The sequence below is a fragment of the Erinaceus europaeus genome, chromosome 3 (genome assembly GCF_950295315.1).
Source record: "Erinaceus europaeus chromosome 3, mEriEur2.1, whole genome shotgun sequence".
Lineage (NCBI taxonomy): Eukaryota > Metazoa > Chordata > Mammalia > Eulipotyphla > Erinaceidae > Erinaceus > Erinaceus europaeus.
Window position 1 is genome coordinate 19362655 of NC_080164.1, and position 23593 is coordinate 19386247.

The 23593-nt window shown below is 45.8% G+C and overlaps 2 protein-coding genes across 2 annotated transcripts in view; one reads left to right on the forward strand and one right to left on the reverse strand.

Moving 5' to 3' along the window:
* Positions 1 to 3332, forward strand: part of SPDYA (speedy/RINGO cell cycle regulator family member A) — a 53403-nt gene extending 50071 nt beyond the window's left edge. The window contains exon 7 of the mRNA XM_007523882.3: positions 2405 to 3332. Coding sequence (XP_007523944.1) covers positions 2405 to 2493 — 89 coding nt within the window. The 3' untranslated portion in view covers positions 2494 to 3332. The remainder of the gene's footprint in view (positions 1 to 2404) is intronic.
* On the reverse strand, positions 1765 to 20038 carry TRMT61B (tRNA methyltransferase 61B). Its single transcript, XM_060186807.1, has 7 exons — positions 19377 to 20038; positions 12540 to 12642; positions 10538 to 10728; positions 8283 to 8374; positions 6516 to 6742; positions 2883 to 2960; positions 1765 to 2784 (listed from the first exon to the last, which is right to left on the reverse strand). The coding sequence occupies exons 1-7, from the start codon at positions 19977 to 19979 to the stop codon at positions 2723 to 2725; spliced, it is 1356 nt and encodes a 451-aa protein (XP_060042790.1). The 5' UTR covers positions 19980 to 20038; the 3' UTR covers positions 1765 to 2722.
* Positions 20039 to 23593: the final 3555 nt, after the last annotated feature.

The following is a 23593-nucleotide window of genomic DNA, read 5'->3' on the forward strand; positions in this document are numbered from 1 at the left end:
GCATAAGGATCCTGGTTCGAGCTCCCGGCTCCCCACCTGCAGGGGAGTCGCTCTGCAAGCGGTGAAGCAGGTCTGCAGGTGTCTATCTTTCTCTCCCCCTCTGTCTTCCCCTCCTCTCTCCATTTCTCTCTGTCCTATCCAACAAAGATGACATCAATAACAACAACAAAAATTACAACAATAAAACAACAAGGGCAACAAAAGGAAATAAATTTAAAAAAAAAAAAAGAAAGTAAAGTGGTCCGGGAGGTGGCGCAGTGGTGAAGCTTTGGACTCTCAAGCATGAGGTCCCGAGTTGGATCCCCAGCAGCACATTGCCAGAGTGATGTCTGGTTCTTTCTCTCTCCTCCTATCTTTCTCATTAATAAATAAAATACTTAAAAAAAAAAAAAAAAAGAAAGAAAGAAAGAAAAGAAAGTAAAGACTCAGGCTGGGACGGTAGCTTCTCTGGGAAAGGCATATGCTCTGCTGTGCGTGTGACCCAGGTTGGAGCCCCAGTTGCCACAGCACTAGGAAAGCTTCAGTGCCATGTTTCTCCCTCTCTCTCTTTTTTTTTTTTTTTTTTTGGCCTCCGGGTTATTGCTGGGGCTCAGTGCCTATACTACAAATCCACTGCTCCTGGAGGCCATTTTTCCCATTTTGTTGCCCTTATTGCCCTTATTATTGCCATGGCTATTGTTGTTGGATAGGACAGAGAGAAATCAAGAGAGGATGGGGAAGACAGAGAGGGGGAGAAAGGTAAGACACCTGCAGACCTGCGTCACCACCTGTGAAGTGACCCTCCCCTGCAGGACTCTCCCTTTTTTTATATATTTATTTATTTATTCCCGTTTGTTGCCCTGTTGTAGTTATTATTGATGTCGTAGTTGTTGGATAGGTCAGAGAGAAATGGAGAGAAGAGGGGAAGAAAGACACCTTCAGACCTGCTTCACCACTTGTGAAGTGACTCCCTTGCAGATGGGGAGCTGGGGACTCGAACTGGGATCCTTACACCGATCCTTGCGCTTTGTGCCACATGCGCTTAACCCGCTGCGCTACTGCCAGACTCCGCTTCTTTTTCTAAGAAGGAAGCATTGACAAAGCCATAGGGTAAGAGGGCCTGTTTGATCTTTTGATACCATTGATTCTTTTGCCTCCAGAGTTATTGGTGGGGCTCGGTGCCTGGACTAGGAATCCACTGCTCCTGAAGGCCATTTTTTCCCATTTTTGTTGCCATTGCTGTTGTTGGGTAGGACAGAGAGAAATCAAGAAAGGAGGGGAAGACAGAGGGAGAAGAAACAGATACCTGCAGACCTGCTTCACCACTTATGAAGCGACCTGCCTGCAGGTGGGGAGCAGGTGGGGAGCAGCCGGGGGCTGGAACCAGGATCCTTACACTGGTCTGTGCGATTCACGCCAGGTGTGCTGAACCTACTGCATGGCCCCCTTTAATACAGTTTTTGAGATGGGTCTATTGAGCTCACCAGTCTCCCTCCCCTTTTTTGTCTCCAGGGTTATCACTAAGGCTCCGTGCCAGCACTATAAATCCACTGCTCCTGACAGCCATCTTTTTCCATTTTATTGGATAGGACAGAGAGAAATTGAGATAGAGAGGGAGCACTGTAATGTGTGCATTCAACCAAGTGCACCACCACTTGACCCACGTGTGTGTATTGAAGGATGTCTGAGTAGCCAAGGAGGGTGGCTTAGCAAGAGTTCCAGTCCCAGGTTCAGCCCCTGGTATCACTGTAAACCAGCGCTGAGCAGTGTACAGTAACAAATAACTTTTTTTTCTTTTTCTTTCTTTCTTTTTTAATGTAAGGACATGAGCTAGCTCACTCAGTAGAGTAAATGTTTTATTATGCTTGAGGACCCACTCTAAGTCCTGGACCATCCCGCAGGCACACCATGCAAAATGGAAGCTCTGTGAGTGATGAAATAGTGCAGCGATCTCCCACCTCTCTCTGTCTCTCACCCTCTGGCGGAGGGGGGAGGAGAAAGAAAGAAAACAGGAAGAGTCTGCTAGGTTTGGTAGAATTGTGCAGGCGTGAAGCTCCAGCGAAGCTCTGATAGCAAACAAAACAAAACTTAAAGTCTGAGTTATAAGAAGTAAACGGAGGGAGGAGTGGTTGTGCGCCTGGGCAAGTGCACAGAATACAAAGTGCACGGACCCGCGTGGGACCCGCGCAAGGATCTGGGTTCAAGCCCCTGACCCCACCTGCAGGGAGGAAGCTCCACAAATGGTAAAGCAGTGCTGCAGGTGTCTCTCCTTCCCTCCATCTCTACTTCCCCCTCCATTCTCAACTTCTGTATTTAGCCAAAATAAATATTTAAAAAAGTCCAAAATACACACATGCCACTAAATATATACTTAATATACACAGATACATTTTTTTTTCTTACAATGCATGTTTTATTTTGGTAGCCAATGACCATCAATCAAACAAAGAAAAGAAACATAATTCTATGAAGAAAGACAAATCTATGGAGTGGTTTACAGGCAGTGAAGAATGAAATGACGCAGCTGGAATCCTTTAGAAAATGTCAAATTAACTAGAAGACAAGTATCAAAATAAGACATTTAAGCAGTTTGAAATGTTACACACCCTTTTAAAGCTTGTTACTTTTCAAAATTTTAAGGAAAAGTTATACAAACCATAGTAACAGCTAAAAACCCCAATCTCTGAAAGTAGTGCTTTGGAATATAAAGTTCTGTTTTGATGTTCCTCCTTCTTCAGATCAGTTACTGTCTGTCACCTGAGATGCTTGGGTGAAATTTGAACTTCCTCAACTTGACAAGAAAAGCTAATTAAAAAAAAAAAAAAAGTAAGAAAAATGGCCATGACAATAATGAGAAGGAAGCGCCCCTTAATATGGCCTGAAAACATGAAAACACGACTCACCTGTGTGGCTCTTCTGCTTATGTGATGGCTTAGCAACATAGGGGAGCGGTCCATCTGGCAAAGCAGAATGTGAGTCTTCTGTTGTGGAACAGAATACATAGCATAATACAGAATGACAATATATATGCAAAGTGTATTAGTTTGTTCACAAAACTGTTAAAATACAAACCATAAATTACTATGCCTTTACTCTTAAGTTTTTTCTCTCAGGGTTTTTTTTGTTTGTACTTTCTCCTCAGCCCTGTTAGATTTTTTTTTTTTTAAGCATTTTGTTTTGGAGCTACTCTGCCAGGCATTATACAGAAATGATTTATAAAGGATTACATGACTAGTTTATATAAAGGTTTATAATCTAGTAGGTAAGTCAATATCATAAACTAATGGATATTTGAAAACTTGTTTGTGGCTTAAATAATGTTTACAATATAATAAATTCAGTTCTTTGAAGCATTCCAGTGACAAAGAAGTTATTTTTTAAATAGAATTTGTATCTTATTACATTGTTTCCTTTCAGAAATAGCCCATGACCTAAACAAAACACTTCTTCAGTATATTTAAAGTACTTCATAGGGCTGAAGACAGAGCAAATGACCTTCATGCCTGAGGCTCTGGGGTCCCAGGTTCAATCCCTAGCACCACCATATGCTAGAACTGAGCAGCAGTCTGGTAAGTAAATATTTTTAAAAATTAAGTACTTCACAAGCCAAACTTCTTGTGACAAAAATATAAATATTACACAAAGCTCAATTCTTTGTTTTAGTTTTTATTAAGCACTGTTCAGCTCTGGCTTATGGTGGTGCTAGGGATCGAACCTGGGACCTTTGGTGCCTCAGGCATGTAAACATTTTTGCATAACCATTATGTCATCTCCCCAGCTCATACAAAAACTTTTTTTTTTTTAACCAGAACACTATTCAACTCTGGCTTATGGTGGTGTGGGGGGTTGAACCTGAGACTCTGGAGACTCAGGCATGAGAGTCTCTTTGCATAACCATTATGCTCTACCCCCACCCATAAAGATCAATTCTTCTTTTTTAAATATTTATTTATTTATTCCCTTTTGTTGTCCTTGTTGTTTTATTGTTGTTGTTGATGCCGTTGTTGTTGGATAGGACAGAGAGAAATGGAGAGAGCGGGGAGAGAAAGACCTGCAGACCTGCTTCACCGCTTGTGAAGTGACTCCCCTGCAGGCGGGGAGCAGGGGCTCAAACCAGGATCCTTACGCTGGTCCTTGCACTTTGTGCCACCTGTACCTAAGCCGCTGCGTTACTGCCCGACTCCCAAGATCAATTCTTAAAAGGCAAGAAAAGACATTTTTTTCTCTTACAGGGTGTCTTATTTTTATTTTTTATTTTTACCTGAGCACTGATCAGCTCTGGTTTATGGTGATGCAGGGGACTGAACCTGGGACTTCAAAGCCTTAGGCATGACAGTCTGTTCGCATAACCATTATGCTATCTACCCCTGCCCTTTTTTTTTTTTTTTTTTAAATGAGTGAAGGACAAGAGTATCATTCCATCACATGCAGAACTGGGAACTGAACCCAGGGCCTCCGATATGCTATACTAGGCCACCTCCCCAGTCCTTAGAGACTTAAGACATTAAGAGAGAAGAGGGAAACAGACATAGAGGAGGGAGGTGAAGGGAGGGAAACCTGCAACACTGTTTCTCCACTTAAGCAAATCCTCTGCAGGTAGGGACCAGGGACTTGAACCCAAGTCCTCGCACACCGTAATGTGTGCACACAGCCAGGTGCACTACCACTTAGCCACTAACATTCATTTATTTTTGAGAAAGAAAAAAGGACTAGGTATACAAGGTGCCAGGAATCAAACTCAGGACCTCATGCTTGAGAAGCCAACACTATTCACTATTAACTCCCAGGTCACAATATTTTTATTTAAAGTTTTTTATCTTTTTTAAATTTTTTTTCTTAATCTTTATGTATTTATTGGATAGAGACAGCCATAAATTGAGAGGGAATGGGAGTCAGGCGGTTGCGCAGCGGGTTAAGCGTGTGGTGCAAAGCGCAAGGTCTGGTTAGGATCCCAGTTTGAGGTCTCCCCCCCACCCTGCAGCAGAGTCACTTCACAGGCGGTGAAAAAGATCTGCAGGTGTCTCTCTGTCTCTTTTCCTCTCTATCTCCCCCTTTTCTCTCAATTTCTCTGTCTCTATCCAGTAACAAATAAAAAAAATTTTAAAAAAAATTAAAAATAAAATTGAGAAGGAAGGGGGAGATAGGGAGAGAGACAACAGAAAGACCTGTAGCACTGCTTTACCACTCGCAAAGTTTTGCCTCTGCAGGTGGGGACTGGGGGCTCAAACCTGGGTCCTTGTACATTGTAACATGTGCACTCAACCAGGTGTGCCACCATCCAGCCCCTATTTCTCTTTTCTTAAAAAAAAAAAAAAAAAAAAAAAAAGGGAGTCAGGCTGTTAAGCACAGGTGGCGCAAAGCACAAGGACCGACGTAAGGATCCCGGTTTGAGGTCCTGGCTCCCCACCTGCAGGGGAGTCACTCGCTTCACAAGCGGTGAAGCAGGTCTGCAGGTGTCTGTCTTTCTCTCCCCCTCTCTGTCTACCCCTCCTCTCTCCATTTCTCTCTGTCCTATACAACAACGATGACAACAACAGCAATAATAACTACAACAATAAAAAAACCAACAAGGGCAACAAAAGGGAAAATAAATAAATAAATAAATAAAGTGTGTGTGTGTGTGTGTGTGTGTGTGTGTTTAAAGGAGAGGGGAGAGAACCAGAGTATCACTCAGGCCCTTAGCAATGCTGGATGGGGAGATGGGGTGTGGGGGTTGAGGGGGTGGGGGTCAATTTCATGACCTCATGGTTATGCACTGAGCCACCTCCTGGCCTATCTGTTCGTTTCTTTTCTTTATTATCTTTATTTACTTACCAGGTACAGACAGCCAGAAATTAATAGGAAAGGGGGAGATAGAGAGGGCCAGAGACAGACACCTGCAGCCCTGCTTCACCACTTGTGAAGCTTTCCCCTTGCAGGTGGAGACCAGGAGCTTGAACCCGGGTCCCTACACATTACAATGTGTGCGCTTAACCGGGTACACCACCACCCGGCTCCTTATTCTTCATAAAGACTGAGGCTGAGAGGGAGAGAAACTACAGTACTGAGTCTTCCTTCAGTGTGGCGGGCACCAGGCTTGGCACACAAAGCAGACAGTGCACTATCCAACTGAGCTGTTTTGCCAGCCCCAAGAAGTATTTTCTGACTTACTGGTCAATGCCTTCAGAAACCCGGTCTTCACTTATTACAAACACATGCATAAAAGAAAAAGGAGGGAGTCGGGCGGTAGCGCAAAGGGTTAGGTGCACCTGGCGCAAAGCACAAGGACCGGCGTAAGGATCCCGGTTCAAGGCCCCGGCTCCCCACCTGCAGGGGAGTCGCTTCACAGGCGGTGAAGCAGGTCTGCAGGTGTCTGTCTTCCTCTCCCCCTCTCTGTCTTCCCCTCCTCTCTCCATTTCTCTCTGTCCTATCCAACAAGGACGACATCAATAACAACAACAATAATAACTACAGCAACAATAAAAAACAAGGGAAGCAAAAGGGAAAATAAATAAATATTAAAAATGTTTAAAAAAAAAAAGAAAAATGAAGCTCACCATTACTCTCCTCCTGAGACATCTCATCTTCAGCTGCAGTATTCTCTTCAGAACTTAACTGTAGCTCTGTGTTGGTTTTAGACTCGACTTCTCGTGCTGAAATCCTACTGTTCTGTTTTGCAAGGCAGACCACCCAGTCTCTGACTATGACTTCACTGATCTTTTCACATGAGAGAGCAAGGCCGTACATACGAATTCCATCTACAAGTTGAATGACCTGTGTGATACTTTCAGAAAAGTCAAAAATAGAATTTAAAATTGTAGTGAAATTATTTGATATTTAAGTTTGTTATACTTCTTGCCCAAATATAAATGCCACAATTAAGGAAGGAAATATTGGGTGGAGGGCAGATAGCATAAAGGTTATGCAAACAGACTCTCATGCCTGAGGCTTCAGAGTCCCAGGTTCATCCCTGCACCACCATAAGCCAGAGCTGAGCAGTGTGCTCTGGGGGCGGGGGTGGGAAGGAAGGAAAGAAATATTAAAAATTCAGTTACGGCATGTAAGAAGCAATTTCACAGAATACTGTGCTAAAATATGGGTGGGGAGGCAGTACAATGGTTATGTAAAAGGCATTTTATTTTTTAATTGGCTTGCTTATTGTTTATTTTTTACCAGAGCACCGCTCAGCTCTGGTTTGTGGTGGTGTGGGGGATTGCACCTAAGATTTTGTGTCCTTAGGCCTTAGTCTGTTTGCATAGCCATAAAGCTATCCCCCCCACTCATGCAAAATATTTTCATGCTTGAGACTCTAAAGTCCCAGGTTCAGTCCTGATACCACCATAAGCCAGAGCAGTACTCTGGAGGGGAAAAAAAAAAAAAAGAGAGAGAGAGAGAGAGAAAGAAATAAAACACAAAAATACAAGCCAGACATATAGAGCAGAGCTGCCTTCATGTCCAAGACGCAGGCTACAGCCTGGTCCCTACTTTATTGAAAGAAGCTTTGGTGCTGTGCTCCCTTTCATTCTCTCCTTTTTTGTCTCTATTTTAAAAAGAAAAAAAAAGTATATAATATGTATGTGTGTGCGTATGCACACTCACTTAACATTAATATGTGTGTGCGTATGCACACTCACTTAACATTAATATGTGTGTGCGTATGCACACTCACTTAACATTAATATGTGTGTGCGTATGCACACTCACTTAACATTAATATGTGTGTGCGTATGCACACTCACTTAACATTAATTATATTTTAAGTCTTCCAAATTATCAGAAGAAATAGTAGCATTTTTTTTTTTAAATCTATTTTAGAGAGCAGGAACCAGAACATAACTCTAGCACGTGTGATGTTCTCAGTACCCTGTGCTTGTGAATTCTATACTATATCCACTGCTCCACCTCCTAGGCCACAGAAATAGTACTTTATAGCCCTATTTATAGGAAGGACGATTTCAACAGCAACATAACTGTGTCTGGGACAAACACTGTTAGCCTTGCACTTATACAAAAGAAAGCCATATCTAAAATCACTTTATAAGCCCAGGAGACAGCCCACCTGGTAGAGTGCACATCTGCAGTGTGCAAGGACCTGGTTTCAAGTCCTTGATCACCACATGGAAACACATGCAGAAGGAAAGCTTCACAAGTGGTAGAGCAGTGCTTGGGTGTCTCACGTTTTGTCTGGCGCTCTCTCTCCCCCCCGCCCACCTGAAATTTAAAAAAAAGAGTTCAACAGGAGCCATGGAATCATTGAGTCATGCAGTGTCCCCCAGTCACTTAGCTAATTAAAGCTCGGCACAAAGGACAGTCACGTTACTCACCTCACCAGATACACAGCACACACACCACCCTGTTTAAGATGTGGATACACAACAAGCAAAGCAATCAGAGGGTTCAGCATATCCAGAGCTACCTGTGGGGGGAGCAAAGAGGTCAGAGTGAGCACTTTTCATATAAAGGATAGGCATCATCATTATTGTTTTATTTCTTTTTTCATTTTATTTCTTTTTTATATAATTACAACTCTTTTTAAAAATATTTTATTTATTAATGAGGAAGACAGGAGAGAGAAAGAACCAGGAATCACTCTCACACATGTGCTGCTGGGGACCGAACTCAGGACCTCATGCTTGAGAGTCCAAAGCTCTATCACTGCGCCACCTCCCTGACTACCTTTTTTTATTTTTAACAGAGCACTGTTCAGCTCTAGTTTATGGTGATGTGAGGATTGAACCTGGGAGCTCATAACCTCATACCTTGAGGATCTATTTGTATAACCATTATGCTTTCTCTTCCCCACTCCCTTTGTTAAGTTTGTTAGACAGACAGAAACTGAGGGAAGGGAAGGTAGAGGGGGAGAGACACCTGCAGTACTGCTTCACTATTTGTGAAGCATCTCACGATAGTCTTTTTTTTTTTTTTTGCCTCCAGGGTTATTGCTGGGCTCGGTGCCTGCACCATGAATCCACTACTCCTGGAGGCCATTCATTCCCATTTTTGTTGCCCTTATTGTTGTTATTTTTATTGTTGCCATTGATGTTGTTGCGGGATAGGACAGAGAGAGATTGAGAGAGATGGGGAAGACGGGGAAATAAAGATAGATACCCGAAGTCCTGCTTCACCGCTTGTGAAGCGACCTCCCTGCAGGTGGGGAGCCGGGGACTCAAACCCGGGTCCTTATGCTTTGTGCCATCTGCACTTAACCCGCTGCGCTACCGCCCAATGCCCAGGATAGGCTTTCTTACTGGAATGAAATGACACACTTTTGGAAAACAATTGCCCAATTCAAGTAGTTTGTATTTTAGAATGTAGTACTACATGGGGGTGGGGGAGTAGATAGCATAATAATTATGCAAAGAATTTTCATGCCTGAGGCTCCAGGGTCCCAGGTTCAATCTCCAGAACCACTATAAACCATAATTAAGCACTGCTTTGGCAAAAATAAATACATAAATAAATAAAATCCCTAGGGCTGGAGTCTATAGCATAATGGTTATGTAAAGAGACTCTTATGCCTAATGCACCAAAGTCCCAGGTTTAATCCCTCTCACCACCATAAACCAGAGTTGAGCAGTGGTCTGGTAAAAAAAAAAAAAAAAAAAAAAGTGGGAGTTGGGCGGTAGCACAGCAGGTTAAGCGCACATGGTGCAAAGCACAAGGACCAGAGTGAGGATCCCGGTTTGAGCCCCCAGCTCCCCACCTGCAGGGGAGTCGCTTCACAGGTGGTGAAGCAGGTCTGCAGGTATCTGTCTTTCTCTCCCCCTCTCTGTCTTCCCCTACTCTCTCCATTTCTCTCTGTCCTATCCAACAGCGATGACATCAACAGCAATAATAACAACAACAATAAAAACAACAAGGGCAACAAAAAGGAAATAAATGTTTTTTACATAATAAATATTTTTGTACACCTGTACAGTAAACTTACTTCTTTCCTTCCTTCCTTCCTTCTTCCTTTCCTCCCCCCCCCCAAAAAAAAAAAAGAATGTAGTACTACAAACTCCCATTTCACTGCTCTCTACATACATAGTATCCTACAATTCATAGTAGTGTCTGGCTATGTAAATAATGGTCTTGCAGGGTGGGATGGTGGCACAGCTCTGCTCAAGGGGCAGGCATGGTGGGGGTGGGGTGAGGGGCTTCGCGAACAATGAAACAGTGCTGCAGGTCTCTAGTTCCCCCTCCTCTCATTTTCTCTACCTTATGGTGCTCCAGTGTGGTGCTGGGGTTCAAACCTAGGTCTTCACACACAGAAGGCACATACATACTCTACCATATAAGATGGTCCCATGGAGGGGTCAGGCGGTAGCGCAGCGGGTTAAGCGCACGTGGCATGAAGCCCAAGGACCGTTGTAAGGATTCCGGTTCAAACCCCTGGCTCCCCACCTGCAGGGGAGTCGCTACACAGGACAACAATAATAACTACAATAATTAAACAAGGGCAACAAAAGAGAAAATAGATAAAATTTAAAAATTTTTTAAAAGATGGTTCCATGGTGTGTGCATGTGTGTGTACACAATAATGAAATGCGATCCTTTTTTTCTTTGCGATACTCAGGGCCCACTTTAGAAAACTTACTGCATCAAATGTTAAAGATTTTATGTCTTCAGCTGCTCCTGAAATGTCCTTATGAATAAATTCCACATTGTCAGGCCATTCTTCTTCATGACTTATTTTCCATGAATCACGCCAGTGTTTATAGTTCTCCTTAGCCTGTTCGTGGTGTTCTTTTCGTATATCAAAACTTATTACTCTTCCTTGTGGTCCAACTAAATTAAAAAATAATAATAAAAACAAATTACAGCATTTCATAGTATTAATCAATAAAAAGAATGTTAAAATTCTACTTTTTTATTTATTCCCTTTTGTTGCCCTTGTTTTATTGTTGTAGCTTTCATTGTTGTCGTCTTTGTTGGATAGGAGAGAAATGGAGACAGGAGGGGAAAACAGAGAGAGGGAGAGAAAGACACCTGAAGACCTGCTTCACCATTTGTGAAGCCACGCCCCTGCAGGTGGGAAGCTGGGGGCTCGAACTGGGATCCTTATGCTGGCCCTTGCACTTTGCGCCACGTGCGCTTAACCCGTTGCGCTACGGCCTGACTCCCATTCTCTCTTTTTTAACCAGAGCACTGCTCAGCTCGGGCTTACGTAGTACAGGGGACTGAACCTGGGACTTTAGAGCCTCAGGTATATGAGTCTCTCTGCATAACCATTATGCTATCTCCCCCCACCCTCAAAATTCTATTTTTCTCAAAAGTATTTCTTTTTTATATTTATTCCCTTTTGTTGCCCTTGTTGTTTTATTGTTGTAGTTATTATCGTTGTTATCGATGTCGTCACTGTTGGATAGGACAAAGAGAAATGCAGAGAGGAGGGGGAAACAGAGACACCTGCAGATCTGCTTCACCGCCTGTGAAGCGACTCCCTGCAGGTGGGGAGCCAGGGGCTCGAACTGGGATCCTTATGCCGATCCTTGCGCTTTGCGCCACGTGCACTTAACCTGCTGCGCTACCACCGGACTCCCTCTCAAAAGTATTTCACGTGAAGAAATCATTCATAGTCTCAAGGTTCCAAAAGTCTCTATCGGATGTGAGGGCGATATGGCTGCAAAATGTTACCCCACTGATATCTGGCTGGCTAGGCGGGTGTCCCCTTCTTCCCTCACCATCCCTCCCAAAGCTGCACACTCCACTTGGGGTGATGGAGGATAGACAGCCTTCCCTGAACACAGACGACCTGTGTTCAGTCGAGGGGATACAAGTAGCTGCGCTCCCCTGCTAGACCCTCCAAACAAGCACTGAAGGCCCAAAAGTCTCTATCCCATCCCAGATATGAAATTAACCTCCCTCCTCAAAAGTCGATTATTTGTAGCTATTATGACACTTCCTGATAGAGCCAGTGTCCATATACAGGTGTGAAGAGTCTCTTTCTGGCGGTCCAGGAGGCAACAAAGAGGATAAAGCTCTCAGGCATGAGGTCCCGAGTTCAGTTGCTGGCAGCACATGTACCAGAGAAATGTCTGGTTTGTTCTTTCCTCCTATCTTTCTCTAATAAATAAAATCTAAGTCTGTCTCTGTTGGTCCTTTTAAGATTTCTTCATTTCTGAAAGAGCAGAGCACTCACTGCTCTGGAAGGCAGGACCAGGATGGAACCCTCGGTCTCCCTCACGCAAGTCTTACACTCCACCTACTTCATCAGCTTCCTAGTCCCTCTTGCATCTCACACTCGGTGATGTGCTGTATACACTGTCCTTTATCTTCCTTCTGACCTACAAATGCATTTCAGCAATTCACAGTCTGCCACATCCTTTAACAGCTATTACAGCCCACTGTATATTTACATCCGAGTTTAGCCAGTCATCTGCTGACAGTCATTTGTCTTTAGTCCTGTGCTACTACTATAAGCAGTACTACAATGGAGGTTCTTGTAGGGCTGGGGAGACAGCATAATGGTTCTGCAAAAAGACTTTCATGCCTGAGGCTCTAAGGTCCCATGTTCAATCCCCAGCACCACCATAAACCAGAGCTGTACAGTGCTCTGGCCTCTATCTTTTATCCATTAAGTAAATTCAATATCTTACCTGCTTTGGATAAAAATAAGCTCATCCCACCAGAGCCTGAGCCAGTTTCCAAAACAGTATCTCCTGGGTGGATATTCATCATCAACAGAATCATATTTATATCCTATGATGTAACACAGAACACGTGACTTAGCGACTTTTTCTTCTTACCAAAACACTGGTAAACTCTAGCTCAGGTGGTGCTGGGACCTCTGGTGCCTCCAGCATGAAAGTCTTTTTGCAGAACTACTATGCTGGCTCGCCAGCCCTCAGTGAGTGTTCTCATCTATCACTATGTCCACCGTGGAGAAGGGAAAAAGGACTCCATTTTGGTCCTGCCTACTGTGAGGCGCTATCTTACTTGTTAAGAGATGCAGATATTGCGAGTGGTGAAGCAGGGCTGCAGGTGTCTGTCTCTCTCCTTCTCTATCACCCCCTTCCCTCTCAATTTCTGACTGTCTCTATCCAATAAGTAAATAAAGAGAATTGAGAGAGAAATGCAAATAGCAGCAAACAAAGCAGCACTGTAGAACAATGAAAGTATAGATACATCAATGCAATGGGGGCCCAGGCAGTGGTACACCCAGTACAAAGTGCAAGGACCACCACAAAGATTTGGGTTCAAGCCCCGGGCTCCCCACCTGCAGGGGGGGTGCTCACAAGCTCTGCAGGTATCTATCTCTCTCTCCCTCTCTTTTTCTCCTCTCTCAATTTCTCTGTCCTGGCCAATAAAATTAAAGACAGAAAAAAAAAAAAAAGAAGAAGGCCACTAGGAACTGTTTTGTATTGGCACCCAGCCCCAGGGATAACCCTGGAGGCAAAAAAAATAACAGTGGCCCAGTGGCTAGAGCTGGAGTGAGGAGCCAGAGAAGGGGAGGGAAGGGGAGAGAAGTGGGGGAAAAGGCAAAACCTATTGGCTGGCATGTTGGGAGTATGGCTTGCCTCAAATGATACACAGACACATAATTGAAAAGATTTATTTTATCAGGGCACTACCAGGACATGACCCCATCTTAGCTGGTGCCAGTGGTCACTGCCCCAGGCCTCAAGCATACAAATCCTGAGCCACCTCCCTGGACACAGACTACACACTGTTTTGAAAATGTATTCACCAAAAACCTTCATTCAAACCTTTTAGACATGCATATTTTCCTGAGGGGCACACCACACAGGCAGGAGGCAGGCTAACTAATCCTTCTTCCTCTCCCTCCCTCCCTCCCTTCTGATGAGAAGGTGGGGAGAGACCCAGAGCATCACTCTGGCACATGTGATGCCAGGGAATGAGCTTGGGACTCCGTGTTTGAGAGTCCAATGCCTCACCCACTGCACCCCCTCCCAGGCAGTTGTTCTCTTGCACCTTTCATGTAACAGAAACCTAGTGTTATAAATTACAAAGAAAATGGGGGGAGCAGGCAGTGGTGCACCTGGCTAAGCACATGTTAAGTGCACAAAGACCCGGATTCAAGCCCGCTCCCCATCTGCATGATCAGCGCAGCAGGTCTGCAGTGTGGCTCTCCTTCTTTATCTGCCTCTCCCTTCTCAATTTCTTTCTGTCCTATCAAATAAAATAGAAAGAAAACATATATATATATAAAGAAATGAGCACATTTTGGCTTTTGTTTCCGCTGTTCAAGTCACATGTTCTCAGTGGGATGAGCTGCCCAAACTGGAACCCACTATTATATGGGGAAGAGGAATTGCAGTCCAAGTTTTAGATGGGACACAAAATGTATTCATTTCCTTGCCTGGAAAAGGGAGTTGGAAGGGGCAGTGTGGTGGTGGCACACCTGGTTAAGTGAACACATTCCAGTGTGCAAGGACCCAGGTTCAAGCCCCCGGTCTCCCAGGGGCCAGGTGGTGGTGCACCTGGTTAAGCACACAGATTATAGTGTGCAAGGACCTGAGTTCAAGCCCCAGGTCCCCACCTGCAGGGTAAAAGCTTCACGAATGGTGAAGCAGAGCTGCAGGTGTCTTTCTGTCTCTCTCTCCCTCCCTCTCTATCTCCCTTTCCCCCTCTTAATTTCTCTCTGTCTCCATCCAAAAAGAAAAAAATCTGTAAAAAAAGGCTTTAAAATTTTTAAAATATTTATTCCCTTTTGTTGCCCTTGTTGTTTTATTATTGTAGTTATTATTGTTGTCGTTGTCACTAGATAGGACAGAGAGAAATGGAGAGAGGAGGGGAGGATAGAGAGGGGGAGACATAGAGACACCTGCAGACCTGCTTCACCACCTGTGAAGCGACTCCCTGCAGGTGGGGAGCCGGGGGCTCAAACAGGGATCCTTACACAGGTCCTTGCTCTTTGAGCCACCTGGGCTTAACCCGCTGTGCTACCGCCCAACTCCCCACCCCCCAAAAAAAGGTTTTTTTTTTTAAAAAAAAATCAGTCTTCCCTTACAAGTCACCCATTACTCATCTGTCATTACCTGAAAGTGCCTTATTCTTCCATTTACATGAACTTTGTCTCCATCTCTAGGATGCTGAGCAGTGCTGGCTCACCAATGTATCTCCCTAAAATCGTGATCCTAACGTATTACAGAAGGTAGCTGTTTACCTGCTGAGCAATCAGCGGGTCACATCTGGGAAGGGATGTTACAATCACAAAAGGAAAACAAAATTCTACTCCAAAGACTGTAAATGTGAATAAGGGTTGAAAAAAAGGTTGTTTCTTTTTTAATATTTTATTTATTATTTGGGATAGAGACAGAAATTGGAGGGGAGGGGAGAGAGGAAAGGAGAGAGACACCCGCAGCGCTGCTTCACCGCTTATAACGTCTGCCCCTGCAGGTGGAAGCACAGGCTGGAACCCGGGTCCTTGCACATTCTGCGAGTACTCAACCAGATGTGCCACTGCCCTGCCCCAAAAGGAACCTTTTTTGTTGTTGTTAACCAGAACATGAGTCTCAGCCTATCCATTATGCTATCTACTGCTACCCTAAGACTGTTTCTTGAACAAGACAGGTAACTAACTAACTTAGAAAAAAATGTCTTTAGTTGGGAGGCGCCGCCCATGAGATGACAGGTTAGAACTGAGGGAGAGCTGGAGCCATGTGGAAACTAACCTGAAAGGACCCAGAAGTCTGCCCCAGAGTTGTCCAGCTGGGGCAGCCACTGCCGTGGGGCTTTCAGAATGGCTTGCCTAATCGCAGGGCCCATGCAAAGCGAAAATGCAGGCTCCCTCCAAAAGCGGACTTCATGGGGCTCTGTATCTGCACAACTCCACCACTCTCAGCAGACTATTTTTTTTCTAGATAGAAGATGAAAAGCATTGAACATTCTCCTACATGCTCACTAAATGCACTTTTGTGAAAGTAGTTTTCTATGGAATTATATATTTATATTTAGTCATTATCATCCTGACCTCCAAAGAGCTGCATGATTATGTGAATATGTTTACTATACATATTGCTGTCAAAGAAGTGCAGCACCATACTTGCAGGGACACTAAAATATTAAATTCAGTCAAATTGTATGATCACCGAAAAAAATTATTTAATTGGGGCCAGATGGTGGTGCTCAACTGGTTCAGAAAACACATTAAAGTATGTAAGGACCTGGGTTCAAGCTACTAGTCCCCAGCCGTGGGGGCGGGGGCTTTAGGAGCAGTAAACTGCTGCAGGCATCTCTCTCTCCCTATCTTCCCCTCCCCTCAATTTCTGTCTCTATCCAAAATAAAATAGCAAATTAAATGATTTTTCATTGTTTAATTTTTTTAATGTTAGCTGTTTAGTTGTTTTAATACAAAATGTTTTTCCTACAGAAGAAACTATAGTAGTGTACCTGTTGTTGAAAAACTGTCTTTCTAAACTGTAACATGCCTTATTAAATATTAAAATACCAGCACAGCGCGCACACACACACACACACACACACACACACACACACACACACACTACTACCACCAAAATAGTATTAAAAATTTCTCTGTGGTAATGGAAGTGGTACAGTAGATAAGGCCACCGAACTCTCTCTTTTTTAAAATTTTTATTTATTTGTTATTGGATACAGACAGAAACTGAGAAGGGTGGGGGAGACAGACAGACAGAGATGAGACAGAGAGACACCCGCAGCCCTGCTTCACCACTCATGAAGTTTTCCCCTGTAGGTGGGGACCGGGAGCTTGAACCTGGGCCCTTGTACACTTCAATGTGTGCTCTTAACCAGGTGCACCACCACCTGTCCCCAAGACCACTGAACTCTCAAGCATGAGGTCCAAAGTTCAATGTGCCAGAGTAATGTTCTGGTCTCGCTCGCCCCATTAACACATAAATTAAAATGATTAATAAACTCATCCTACACCAAAATTATTCATCAGTCTCCAAGGGTGCTTGGTAAACCTTGTTATGGGAAAGAGGGCCAAGGGAGATAGCATAGTGATATGCAAGACTTTCAGGCTCCAAGGTTCCAGCCAGAACTGAACAGTACTCTGGTTAGGAAAAAAAAAAAGGGGGGGGATGGACGGACACTGGGTGGTCGCACACCTGGTTGAGTGGACATGTTACAGTGCACAAGGACCTTGGTTCGAGTCCCTGGTCCCCACCTGCAGAGGGAAAGTTTCATGAATGGTAAAGCAGGGCTGCAGGTGTCTCTCTGTCTCTCTCCCTAGTCCTCTGAATTTCTGGCTGTCTTTATCCAATAAAAATAAAGATAATAAATTTTTTTAGAAAAATGTAAAGGGGGCGGGTGGCGGGTGCACTGGGCTCGGCACACATAGTAGAGGGAACAAGAACCCAAGCAAGGGTCTCAGTCTGAGCCCCGGCTCCCCACCTGCAGGGTCGCTTCACAAGCAGGGCTGCAGGTCTCTCTGCCTCTCTATCTGCCCCTCCCTTCTCAATTTCTCTCTGTCCTATCCAATAAAATAAAACTTAAAAAAAATGAAAAATGGCCTCCAGGAGCAGTGGATTCATAGTGCTGTCACTGAGCCCCAGCAATAACCCTGGAGGCAAAAAGAGAAAAAAAAAAAGTTATGGAACAAAAAAGTACAAATATAAGTACTTATTATGTAAGTACTTATGTAAACTCCCCTTTTGTTGCCCTTTTTTATCGTCGATGTTGTTATTGTTGTTACTGTTGTTGTTGGATAGGACAGAGAGAAATCGAGAGAGGAGGGGAAGAGAAAGACAGACACCTGCAGACCTGCTTCACCGCCTGTGAAGCGAACCCCCTGCAGGTGGGTAATCGGGGGCTGGAATCGGGATCCTCACACCGGTCCTTGCACGCTTAAACAAAAGGGGAGTTCAAGATACAACAAAAGGGGAGTTCAAGATACTGTGTGTATATTTTCAATTTATTGATTTTTTTTTTTTTAATGAAGAGATGCATCTATTAGAGCAAGTGAGCACACCAGAGCATCACTAAGGTACATGTAACGTTGAGGATCAAACTCAGGACTCCTGCTTCTGAGTCCAATGCCTCATGCACTGTGGCCAGCCCCAAAATTTAAACTCCCATGTAAGAATTAAGATCTAGAGGCAGGGGAGCTGGGCGGTGGCAGCGGGTTAAGCGTGCAAGGACCGGTGTGAGGATCCCGATTCCAGCCCCCGATTACCCACCTGCAGGGGGTTCGCTTCACAGGCGGTGAAGCAGGTCTGCAGGTGTCTGTCTTTCTCTTCCCCTCCTCTCTCGATTTCTCTCTGTCCTATCCAACAACAACAGTAACAACAATAATAACATCGACGATAAAAAGGGGCAACAAAGGGGAAAAATTAAAAAAAAAAAAAAAAACAGGGAGTCGGGCGGTAGTTCAGCGGGTTAAGCGCACATGGCGCAAAGCGCCAAGGACCAGCTTAAGGATCCCAGTTTGAGTCCCAGGCTCCCACCTGCAGGGGGTTGCTTCACAAGCGGTGAAGCAGGTCTGCAGGTGTCTTTCTCTCCCCGCTCTGTCTTCCCCTCCTCTCTCCATTTCTCTCTGTCCTATCCAACAACGACGACATCAACAATAACTACAACAATAAAACAAGAACAACAAAAGGGAATTTTAAAAAAATCTTTTAAAAAAGACCTAGAGGCAGGGAGATGAATCAGTGGGTAGTGTGGGTATGGCATGGGTCAGGCCCTGGATTCCATCCCTGAAAACACACGGGCAACAATGTGGTAATGAAGTAGTTCTTTGATTTCTCTCTCTCTCTCCAGAAATACAGAATAAAATCTGGGCCAAGAAGGCTGCTCAGTGATATCATCCAAGTGAGCCCTGTGTTCATTATTGCCATTGCATTTTTTTTTAACCAGAGCACTGCTTATGGCGGTGTGGGGGACTGAACCTGAGCCTTGAACATGAGAGTCTCTTTGCATAACCATTATGCTATCTACCCTCCACCCTGCCATTGCAATTTTAAATTATGTACTTACTAATGGAGAGACAGAAACAAAAGCATTACTTTGGCATAGGAGTTGCTGGGAATTGAACTCCTGCCATCATGCTTTTAAGTTGGGTGCCCACCCCCTGGGCCCACTGCATTTTAAAACATTAAAATCTGGTCATCTTCTCCTAAAATTAGCAATCACAAGATATATCAGTCATACCAAATCTTTCTACAAGTTGAAAACCATGAAAATGCTAAACGTTGGGGCGGGTGATGGCAAAGCGGCTAAGCATACACGTTTCCAAGCTCAAGGACCTGGGTTCAAGCTCCCAGTGCCCGTCTGCAGGGAGGAAGCAGGGAAGCTCCCCGTGTGGTGTGGCAGTGCTGCGGGTGTCTCTCCTTCTTCCCCTCCCTCTCAATGTCTCTCTATCCGGGGCGGGGAGCGCGGGCGAGCGAGCGCTCAGCGTCCTTCCCGGAGCTTCAAGTGCACTACTCAGGGCTGTGGCACTTCTGCCCTTGGCAGCACCGGGTGCACCTCCTTCCCGCCGCAGTCATTACCTTTGGGGAGGCTATGGCGGTCGCTCTTTTCATCAGGAGCACATAGTCCTCCAGTGACGGCCTCTTCATCATGAACTGTTTACCAGAGGAACTCCTCAGTAACTGGCCGGGCAACTTCCCCTCAATCTCGCTGAAAGGGATGGACCTCCGACTCTTCCTGAAATACCCGACGCTGCCCAACGTAAATAACTTAACTTCCACGTTTTTCTTCCTAGTCTCAGCTAAAACCAACTCCCCAACCCGAAAGGGCACCTCTGTGGAAGTTGGCCGGGTCTGGGTCTGGGCCAGGGCGGGCGGCGAGGGGCCATGCTCCCGAGGGGGTGGCCCGTCCGGCAGCTGCGGCGGCCCGAGGACCCCGGGGTCCGGCAGGTGCGGGGGGAGAGAAGGCGGTGATTCTGGTCCGGGCGGCAGACTGGGTGCAGCCTCGCACGTTCCTTCTCCCGCCTCTCTGGACGCGGAAGACTGTCCACCCAGTGACTGCGCTCCCTCAAAAGGCTCGTGCCCAAAGTCACGCAGAGGAGAGCGGATCCCCACCGCCAAGCGACTCCGAAGACGCAGCAGTCGCTGCAGCAAGAGGGAGCGGCAGCAGACAGCCGGCAGCATGGTATCCCGCGCGTCGCGGGCGACTGACGTCACTGGCTCGCGACACCCGACGCTCTGACGCAGCGCCCTCAGGGGCGCGGACCTCGTGGGGGCGGGGCTCCGCTGCTGCGGCTGCGCAGGCGGGCGGCGCTGACCGGGTTCCAGTTCGGAGGTTCAGTTCGGAAGCTGCGGCGGGCTGTCGGCTACAGGAGAAAGTCCTTTGGGGGTCGGGCTGGAGGAGGGAGTCCGAGCGCCGTGTGGACCCTGAGGCCGGGACTCCCGGGTTCACGGCTGTGACTGCATTCTCGGTGTGCTTATCTGAAAAAAGAAACAAGGGGGGAGTCGGGCGGGAGCGCAAGGACCGGCCTAAGGATCCCGGTTGGAGCCCCGGCTCCCCACCTGCAGGTGTGCCGGGCTAGCTAGGCGGGCGGGAGAGAGAGAGACGATCAGGGACTCATGGCTGAGTGGCAGTAAGTTCAGTCTTTATTCATGTGGGAGGCAGCGCAATCTAAGCTGTCTCTAATGGCAATCCTGTCCTTGGCCGAAGTGTCAGGTCTGAAGAGGATGTAGATGGGAAAGGGGGTGGGGAGAAGGAAAAAGCGTGCAAAACAGTGGGGATTAAACCAGTGCCCTGGAGGCAGGGCGGTGCTTAGTTAACAGTGGTTATGTCAATAGAATACAGTGTTAAGCAGGGGGGATTAAACCAATGAAACAGAAGGGGTCTTAGGAGCAGAATTTAGAAGCAGACCAACACAGGTGTCTGTCTGTCTTTCTCTCCCCCACTCTGTCTTCCCCTCCTCTCTCCATTTCTGTCTGTCCTATCCAACAACAACGACATCAATAACAACAACTACAACAATAAAATGAGGGCAACAAAAGGGAATATAAGTAAATATTAAAAAAAAAAAGAAGAAGGGCACCGGGTGGTGGCGCACCGGATTGAGTGCACATAGTGTGAAGCGTGAGGACTGGCCCAAAGGATCTGGGTTCGAGCCCCCGGGTCCCCACCTGAAGGGGGCGGGGTCTCTTCACAAGCGGTGAAGCAGGTCTGCAGGTGTCTGTGTATCTCCCACGCCTCAATTTCTCTCTGTCCAGTCCAATAAAATGGGAAGAAATGGCCGGCGGGAGCAGTGGATTCGTAGTGCCAGCACCGAGCCCCAGTGATAACCCTGGAGGCAAGAAGAAAAAGAAATTTTAAATAATAAATAGGGGCCGGGTGGTGGCGCACTTGGGTGAGCGCACATGTCACAGCGCTCAAGGACCGGGCTTGAGCCCCCCCGTCTCCACCTGCAGGGAAAAAGCTCTGCGAGTGGACGGCAGCAGGTGTCTCCCTCCCTCTTCCTTCTCTACCACCCCCGTCCCTCTCGATTTCTGGCAACCTCTCCAATAAATAAAGATAATTAAAAAATTAAAATAATAATATAGATTTAAACTATTAGCCATTGTGAGGGGAAGGGAGTATAATGGTTATGCAAACAGACGCTCATGCCTGAGCCTCTGAGGTTCCAGGTTCAGTCCCCCACACCACCATAAGCCAGAACTGAGTAGCGCTCTGGTGTAAAACAAAAACAGAAACAAGATATTAGTAATTGTGGCCGGGAAGGTGGTACAGTTCATAAAGCTTTAGACACTGAAGCGTCAAGTCCAAGTTCTGCCCTTAACATCACAGGAGCTGGAGATGCTCTGCTTCTCTCAGACTTTTTTTTTTTTTAATATTATTGGATAGAGACAGGAATTTGAGGGATGGAGGAGATAGGAAAAGAGAGAGAGACACCTACAGTCCTGCATCACTACTCCTGAGGCTTGCCCCCTGCAGGTGGGGACCAAGGGCTTGAACCCCAGTCCTTGCACACTGTGATGTCAGTGCTTAACCATCTGCCCCCCCTCAAAGACTTAAGTCAGTCTTACTTCCCCATCCCCTCCACCTCATCCTTCCATAAATAAATGTTTATGTATTTGAGAGAAGGATGCAGAGTATCACCTTAGCACATGGAGTGCCTGGGATGGAACTCAGGACCTCCTGCTTGAGAGTCTGATGCTCCGTAGGTGGTGGAGCAGTATTGTGGTATCGCTCCCTTCCTGAAATAAGAGGAATAAAAAAGTTGACCCAGAAGCTGTGGCCTCATGCATATTTGCAGGTGTGGGGTGGGTGGAGGGAGAGCGAGCGTACCAATATTATCTAAGAGAGTATTTCACACTCCCTGCAACTCAACAGAAGCCCGTGAAAATGGACAAAGCGTTTTCTTTGGAGTTCAAAAATCTCATTTTATTTTTCTTCTATTTCATTCAATAGGACAGAGAAGAATTGAGAAGGAAGATAGGGAGAGAGAAAGACACCTGCAGACCTGCTTCACTGCTTTTGAAGCTTCCCCACTGCAAGTGAGGAGCAGGGGCTTGAACCCAAGTTCTTTGGTGGGTCCTTGCACTTAGGACTATGTGTTCTTAAGCAGCTGTGCCATTGCCTGACCTTTCCAAAACCTCTTTTTTTTTTTTTTTTTTTTTTTTTTTTACCAGAGTACTGCTCAACTCTGGCTGATGGTGGTGCAGAGGATTGAACTTGGAACCTTAGAGCCTCAAGCTTTTGCATAACCATTATGCTGTCTCCCCAATCCTCACTCTGTTTCCCCCTTCCCTCTTGATTTTTGTCTCCATTCAAAACAAGTAAATAAAATCTTTGGGAAAAAAGCATTAGATATAACCTGCTTGCTTCCCATCACTTTGCTGTCAGTTGAAACAGTGCCAGGCATGGTAGGTGCTTATTTAAGTTTGCAGCCACCTTCATGAGGGACTAGCCCAGAGTGGCTGGGGAGGCAGCTCTACTGCAAGTGCCTTTCTCTCTCTGTTTCTCCCTATTGCTGTCTCTCACCCTCTATCAAAAAGAAAATGGCGAGGAAGGGAGACAGAGAGACATCTGCAGACCTGCTTCACCACCTGTGAAGCTACTCCTCTACAGTTTTAAAAGACAAATAGGGAGGCGGAGCTACGAGCAGCAGATCGCTTTCTCTCCTCTCCTCTCTTCTCCTCTCCTCTCCTCTCCCGGATCAACTAAGAATACCAAAGGAGACCACCCAGACCGAAACAAAACAGGACTAGAATGACCACAGGAACCCAGTAAATCACCCGTGAGTACAAACACGTGTGGCTGGTGACAGAGAGGAGAGAGGGGCCTAAGGAGAGATTAAGTGACTGCTAACTGTTCAACAGTTTATCAGTGGACACACCACCTCCAGTCTGCTCCACAACAAGGGGACAGCTGAAGGGAGGAAAGGACTCCGCAGAGACTCACCAAGTGCAACTCTGAGTCTCCATTGCTACTATCCTCAGAATCTGGAGCAGCAACAGGGAGGGACACCAGGGGACAGAGATCTAACCGGGAAACTCAGGGGAAGATCTATACCTCGGTGGCATAGCTGAGGGGCTGTGAAAGTCTCTTTGCATAACCACTGGATTATCTCTGCCACACCCTGCTTTATCTCTTGGTCAGGAGTCAGTGATTAAGCTAAAAAGCCTATTGATAGTTTAAAAGCCCTCAGGCTCCCATAGCCTAAAGGGAAGAAAAAAAAAAGAGGCTTTTACACCACTGAGCTCCAACTCAGGGATTGAAAAAACTGTTAACTTCCACCACGGTAAACCCT